General features: G+C 38.4%; 2 protein-coding genes across 2 annotated transcripts in view; one reads left to right on the forward strand and one right to left on the reverse strand.

The window, feature by feature from the left end:
* si:dkey-4e7.3 (uncharacterized protein LOC402865 homolog) overlaps positions 1 to 3205 on the forward strand; it is a 5385-nt gene extending 2180 nt beyond the window's left edge. Inside the window, exons 4-7 of the mRNA XM_053627502.1 lie at positions 158 to 337; positions 460 to 571; positions 754 to 890; positions 2589 to 3205. Coding sequence (XP_053483477.1) covers positions 158 to 337; positions 460 to 571; positions 754 to 890; positions 2589 to 2936 — 777 coding nt within the window. The 3' untranslated portion in view covers positions 2937 to 3205. The remainder of the gene's footprint in view (positions 1 to 157; positions 338 to 459; positions 572 to 753; positions 891 to 2588) is intronic.
* A 129-nt stretch (positions 3206 to 3334) lies between these two features.
* LOC128609115 (cytochrome c oxidase assembly factor 5) lies at positions 3335 to 5741 on the reverse strand. Its single transcript, XM_053627503.1, has 3 exons — positions 5507 to 5741; positions 3922 to 4005; positions 3335 to 3742 (listed from the first exon to the last, which is right to left on the reverse strand). The coding sequence occupies exons 1-3, from the start codon at positions 5606 to 5608 to the stop codon at positions 3701 to 3703; spliced, it is 228 nt and encodes a 75-aa protein (XP_053483478.1). The 5' UTR covers positions 5609 to 5741; the 3' UTR covers positions 3335 to 3700.
* Between the last annotated feature and the right edge of the window lie 1388 nt (positions 5742 to 7129).

The following is a 7129-nucleotide window of genomic DNA, read 5'->3' on the forward strand; positions in this document are numbered from 1 at the left end:
CAGATAATTTGTTGGCTAAAAAACGAGTAATATACTAAATGTGAGCATGTGGCAGGTAAAGAGACTTTTTATAACTGACTTGCAGACACTTGGTTACAATCTCACCTTTCGTTCATGTTCCCTAATTAGCAAAAGCCGGTTTGGATATATGTTTTAGATTCCTGTATTCAGAGGGGCATCAAAGCCACTTCTTGGGGATGTTTTAAGTGCTTCGCTGTTTCATGGACATGATGGGCTTGGTGATGCTCCAGACCCCAATGCTCCTGGTCTGGAACTATTACAGGAGGAGAGAGCCGCGTCTGCCATCATCCGCATCGTCAATGAGCATCCAGGAGAGGTGTGTACTAGCCACTGCATAGTCATTAGGGGTGATTTTTAAGTTTGGTTTGTAATGTCTGTTTGTTTTTAGAATTCTGCTCTGGGGTGCTATACTTTTGAAATAATTCTGTAATCCCTCAGGTATCTATAGTGGCCACAGCTCCTTTGACAAACCTAGCATTGGCAGTAAGGTTGGATCCTACCTTGCCGCAGAAGCTGAAAGGCCTGTACATCATGGGAGGCAACACAGATGGTGAGTACATTGTCCATTGCTTTAAAGTGGCACAGCTAACTTTGGTTTTCTAAAATGGTGACTAGTTCTTTTGAATCTCTTCATTCATTATACATTTCATTTACTAGTTTTTGCTCTATTGTGAAGAATAACAGCCAACAGTTGTCAGTGTAAACATTAACAGTATCAACATCTGTCTTTAGCTAGGGGGAACACTACTATATGCGGAGAATTCAACTTTACAGCAGACCCTGAAGCAGCGTATATTGTACTGAATGAATACTTGTGCCCAACTTACATTGCCAGCTGGGAGTTCACTTGTCTCAGCAAATTGCCCTGGGTAAATATCACCTTATACAATACATTAAAAAACAAACAACCTATGTAGGATTTATGTCAAGTTGGAGAGCTTCTCTGCATGGTACCTTAGTGCTGCACAGTTTTGTTTCTGTTCATCAAACACACCTGGGGTCTGTTCCAGAAGATAGAAAGGGTGGAAAAATCATTCAGAATTGAGCTTAATTACAGGAGCGTTCTGGCATAACTAGGATTTAATATGTTTTGGGTTGTGGTATGTGAGTATTCTGTTGCATGGTAGTGTATCACCTTAGTGTCAGCGTTTTTAACAGAATACATTATTTTCTACTGTTTTCCTGTTTTCACTGATCAGTGTAGTGAAACTGTAATAACCAGCATGCAGTATGCAAAGTCAACCATTGGGAATCCCTACTGATCAACTAATCAACCAATCTGGACCTCTGAGTGAGACATGTCACTCTGATGTCTCACTCTGACGTCAGCATCCTGGAAAAACATAGCGGGACTTTAGTTATTTTCAAGAGCAAGCCAGAATTTGTTTTCTAATACGCCGCGTCGTGTATATTGTCGAATCAGACACCTTTCCAAGCCAACAGAAGAATGTTACAGACAATTAGGTGTCTTTGCCTAGACCATTTCATTTCCTCTAAGTAGCTAACTATCAAAACAGTGCAGTTGGCATGCTAACTAATAATTTAACATGCTTAGCTTGCTAGTCACATGCCTAATTTATATTGCGAGTTTCTAGAAATATAAATTAGGTCATGTTCTTATTCATCGCCTCATTGCTGTAAGACTGACCTCTAGGCAAGCCTCTGAGGGGCTCTGCAAGAGGCGTTCCTGGTCTACGTCCATAGAATATGCGTGTCCAAAGTTTATAATGTTTAGTAAAGTTAAATTAGTCACATTTCTTCTCAGCATTCACTGCTAACTTAAACAACCATCATGCACTCATGACAGACCTGAAAATGTAATCAAATCATAGAGTTAGGCAAATAAATACTGTATGTAATGTTTTTGTGGGTTTCTTTGTTTTGTTTTGGAGTTTTAATTACTACTGTAATAATAATAGTGCACACAAAATGGCTGACAGTGTATAAGATTGTTTATCTTGCAGTCGATATTTAGGCAGAAAGTAATGTATTATGTAAAGACAACTTCTTTGCAAGATTCTTCTTTGCCATTTATTAATATCGTTAAATATACTTTAACGTTAATTTCAGATTCTCGGCTCTTTAAATATTGTGGGAGAGATCGAGCTGTTCGTTATCAGGGTAATTGAGCTGGATTGTCTCGTACCCGGAGGGGAATAATCCAGACTTTTCTGAATCTTGAATTAGACACATAAACCATTTGTGCTTTGAGGAACAGCCAAGATCTGAAGAAAGTTTTAAAAAATAGTTTATTCAGACCTTTTTCACTGCTCTAAATACAAGCTGTCATACTGATGTGCACCATTTTATGTATGAAAATATTGCTGGAAGTGTTGTGCGCCGTTTACCCATACCTTACATCCTTCTGAGGGAACACTTAAAGGTTCTGTGTAGAACTCTTCAACAGTGTGTTCCCCGATCACTAAGGGTTTGAAGAGAACCCCTTTAAGAAGAGCAGCACAACACTACTTTCAACACTACTTTAATGATCTCCTACCATTGTGTAAAGGTATAGAACATGTACTGCTTATACAGAGCTTTGTACTATATTGATACTGCCTTTGCAGGAGTTCTGCGATGATTGGCTGGCCCAGGACACCGATAAAGCTCACTTCATGAAGAAGATCTTCCAGCACAGCATGGCCATGTGTGAAAATGAGAGGATTACTAAAGAGCTAGTATCAGGAGCAGGATTCATTTCTTGTGATTCTTATGCCATGGCCGCTGCCATCGATGACACGTTTATCATTGAGTATGACCATAAGGCTGTGACTGTAGAGCTCACTGGGGAACATACCAGGGGAATGATGGTGGTAGATCACCTTGAGATGCTTAAGACGACTCATAAAGCTTACATTTTGAAGAAGGTGGACTTAGAAAAGTTTAAGGTGCTAATGATGAACTCTTTGAAATGAGAATTTTATCAGGATCATGACTGCGATGATTATCTCTGAATCACTGAAACAGATCTTATGCTAGCATTAGCTTGAAAAATCTATTTTTAAAATCTTCAACAAAAATTGTAATAAATGTTCTTTAGTATGAATTATGGATGGAAAGCAGTCTTTAAGTAAACTTTCTATTTTTATAATTTTAGAAAAATCCCAACCTGTTATTCCCCACAGCAATGAAACGAAAATCTGTATCTGTAATGATATTGGTGCTGTTAATAAAACATGATGGACTGTAATGTTTTTCAGTAAGTGCTTCCGTCTTATGTTAGAATCTACAAATGTTTCTGCAGCCTGAGAAAGACCAGTGTAATTGAAAACAGAGGCAACATCCTATCACAACGTCATATAAAGTCTGCTACTAACAAACACATTGAATTTTATTCACACAGCCCTCAAGCCATTGTGTCACAACACAGTTATGAGCTTACATCTCGGTGTGAACGTTTAAGTGCTTCTTGGAGTAAGAAAAATCAACACATTTACATTTATCTCAATTTGCTGATGCTTTTATCCAAAGCGACTTACAGCTGACACAGGAAACAACTTGTTGCTCAAGGACCCAACAGTGGTAGCTTGGCAGTTCTAGGATTTCAACTCGCAATTTTCAATAGCCCAGTGCATCAACCAATGTCAAATAAAGCTCATATTTACAGTGAAATTACAATATCATTTAGCCAAGATCTCCTGCTCCTTCTGGCACCAAGTAGAAATAAACCGCGGTCCCGTTAGTAGCCTTTTCTGCCTCTGAATCGAGATCTTGTGTCCAGCTGCAAAAATAACAGAGTAATGTCAACTTATTGTCCAACAACATGCACGTTACAAACAAAAATTGAAGGGAAAAAAACACAGAGAAGCCATTTTATTACTACTGCAAAAACAGTAACAAAAACAGTGGGTCATTTGAGAACAGCAATAGTGAAGACATAAGCAGCATCAGCATACTAACCATTGATCTTTTACATTCAAAGAAAGAAACCTGCAGGCCTTTGCAGTGTCCCTCCTTCAGACACTCACTGGGCTTTTTGCCTTCCTAAAAACAAGCCAAAAAACTGGTGTCAGAAACAGGGATGCAATTCTTGTTAGCTGCTTTTTAATTTTTTTAAAATAAAAATTAAACATTCAACACTGTGCTCACTTTGCGTTCAAGCTTATTTTAACTCTCAAAAGTTAAAAAGACAAGCAGGAAAATATAAGTTATTTTGTTATAGGATTCAGAACTGATTCCCAACCCTGGAACTGGAGTACCCCATGCCCTGCACATTTTAGGCATTTTCCCTCAAACACACCCACTTCAACTCAGGAAGGCTATTAGCTGATTAGATGAGTATGCACCCCTTGTGTAGGGTGCATCCCTTTGTGGCCCCCTAGAGTCATCAAATTTTCCCAGTTTTGTTTTTTTCACACTCAGCTCTTCTGTATTAACTTTCTCGGCTAAGAGACTATGTCCTCTATCTAAAAACTGATCCATGTTAAATAGTCAGATTTTATCAGCTTGTGACTAACAGTACTGTACACTAGTATATCAACAGACATCTCTGTTTGGTGTGTGTCTTATATAGTGTGCTGTGTATAATTGATTTAATTATACATCATAGTGTAAAGGTTTATAATCCCGATTTACCTACATGTCAAATTAATTTGCAAATAATAATGTTCTGGAGCATTGGTTTTCAAAGTGGGGGTGCCAGGGGGGCCTCAACAATTTGGTGTGAAAAGTAAATACATGATTTTCTCTTTCTCACTCTCTCTCTCACACACACAATCAATTCCTAATGTAATGTAAAGATGTAAGATGTAATTATAATTTTAAAAAAAGGGGGATATATTCAGAAGTCTGTATTTTTAATGTTTTAAAGACATTTTGCAAAATGGGGACTCGGTCAAATGTTAATGCCATTTGGGGGGCCTTGCCCTGGAAAAGTTTGGGAACCCCTGTTCTAGAGCACCCGGCACCATCTGGTGGCCCCCAGTTTGAGAACCACTGTATAAAACAAATTATAAATCATCTGAAAAAGACTCAGTACTGAAGACAGTAGAAAAGGTAGGGAGTACCCATGGACATACCTGAACCTCTGAATAATGAATGTTGACATTTTCTTGCTTTTTGTGTGTGACTAGAAACATTTTTTGGAAAAACTATTAATGTGACTGTAAATATGGCCAACTTCTGTTGTGATACTCGTGATAACGTGTAGTGCTGAGCATTTTTGCATTTCTATCTGTACAAGACGAATCTCTGTACTGATGATTACAGGTACTGCTGATAATTATAATACTGTCAGCAGTACCTATTTTGAAATATCCTCAATAAAGTATATTCAAAAAGGTAAACAATAAACGTGTAAGACAGAGTGTACTCCAGGACCAGGGTTGGATACATTAACAAACACATACATTGCCGTGTCTCATTCAAATATACTCAAAACTAACCCGACATTCAGTTATGTAAAATAAGGATAAGTAAATACTTCAAAGATGCAGTGACTTAAGGCAGGAATAGTGCATGTTAGCAATGAGCTAAGCTAAACAACCTTTACAACGCAGTCATGCTGAAGGAGACAGGTCTTAAAATCTTCTCTGATTCCGGCACAAGCGCGAGAATCCTCCTCTTTATCTTCGTAGTATTGTGGCATTGTTTTCAATTTACATTCGAGCTTATCTTAACATTAAATTGTTGATATGTCCAAAAAAACAAACCTACAGCGAAGCTACGTGTACGCGACTGTTATGAAAGCGGCCATGTTTTCCCAGCAGCACTTGCGTGGGGGCGGGTCGTATTCAAAGCGACACTCATTATGTCCGGTCCTGATATTTCCATAAGATAAATACCCAAAAAAATATATCTATCTATCTATCTAGTCATGTGAAAAAATAAGTACACCCCATGGAAATTGTTTGCGCTTTTTTTTTTTTTTTTTGGACAAGCATTTGATCCTCTTTGAAACAATGCCTATTAATAAAGGTGATAGACTCTATCAAGTGACACATAAAATTGACATTTTGTAGTAATTTTCACAATTTAAATGAATAAAAAAAACCCCGATCAGTCACATGGAAAAAGTAAGTACACCCCTACATTTATCACACCTTCAAATGCATAAAATTATACTCTGGTGTTGAAGATCAGGTTCCAGTGATTAGAACCTGCTGAGGGAGTGCAGGTGGATCCTGTCTTATTTATACCCCTCTCATATCTAGTGTCTGGTGTTCCTTTTGTTATTGAGGTGTCATCATGCCAAGATCTAAAGAGTTCTGTAAGACCTTCAGAAGGTTAAATAACAATAATAATCCACAGGTGGCACTGATTTCAAACGACTGACAATTTGTCCAGGATTGTCTGTCCCAGCCCAAGAGCAGACCGTCTGATGCCAAAAGAAGTCTCCAAGAACCACAAAATTTCATCACAGGATCTGCTAGTGAGTCATGCAACTGTTGGTGTCAAAGTGCATGGTTCTACAATCAGAAAAAAGACTGAACAAATTTGACCTGCACGGGAGGTGTGCCAGGAAAAAGCCTTTGCTGTCAAAACAGAACATTAGAGCAAGATTACAGTTTGCCAACAAGCATATAGGCAAACAGGCCTTTTGGAATGATGTGCTCTGGACAGATGACTCAAAGATAGAGATGTTTGGAAACAATAACAGCAGACACGTTTGGTGCAGACTAAAGACAGATTTTCAGGAGAAACTGAAGTACCAACTGTGAAGTACGGTGGTGGTGGTGGTGGTTTGAATGTTATGGTTTGGGGTTGCTTGGCTGCCACAGGGACTGGACAGCTTGCATTCATTGATTCAACTGTTTAAAAATATACAGTGGCATCTGCTGTATTTTGAAGCTTTAGTATCACAATACTACTGTAGTACCAGAGTGTACACATCAATTTACAATAAAGTTGTAGATGACCCCCCCCCCCCCCCGTTTATTCTGATCATATTTGCCCAAATTTACTGTACCAATGATTTAATGCCCACACTGTAGAGTGCACACTGCACTCATCTATCCATCTAGTGAGCCCTTGTGCCTTATGGATGCATGCATTATCCTGATCCACTGAGATTTCTGAGGACATTGTATTTTGTGGTTTCTTGGTCAAAAAAAAAAAAAGAAAAAAAAGAAAAAAAAACCAAGCTGCATTTTATCTTGTTAACCTCAAG

The sequence above is a fragment of the Ictalurus furcatus genome, chromosome 6 (assembly GCF_023375685.1).
Source record: "Ictalurus furcatus strain D&B chromosome 6, Billie_1.0, whole genome shotgun sequence".
NCBI lineage: Eukaryota > Metazoa > Chordata > Actinopteri > Siluriformes > Ictaluridae > Ictalurus > Ictalurus furcatus.

What these genes read in the sequence shown, in the direction of transcription:
- LOC128609115 (XM_053627503.1), bottom strand. Translation starts at nt 5,608, where the DNA reads ATGCCACAATACTACGAAGATAAAGAGGAGGATTCTCGCGCTTGTGCC. An exon ending in AGCATGACTGCGTTGTAAAG is followed by an intron (nt 4,006 to 5,506) that starts GTTGTTTAGCTT and finishes GCTTGTTTTTAG; the next exon opens with GAAGGCAAAAAGCCCAGTGA. An exon ending in TTGAATGTAAAAGATCAATG is followed by an intron (nt 3,743 to 3,921) that starts GTTAGTATGCTG and finishes TTATTTTTGCAG; the next exon opens with CTGGACACAAGATCTCGATT.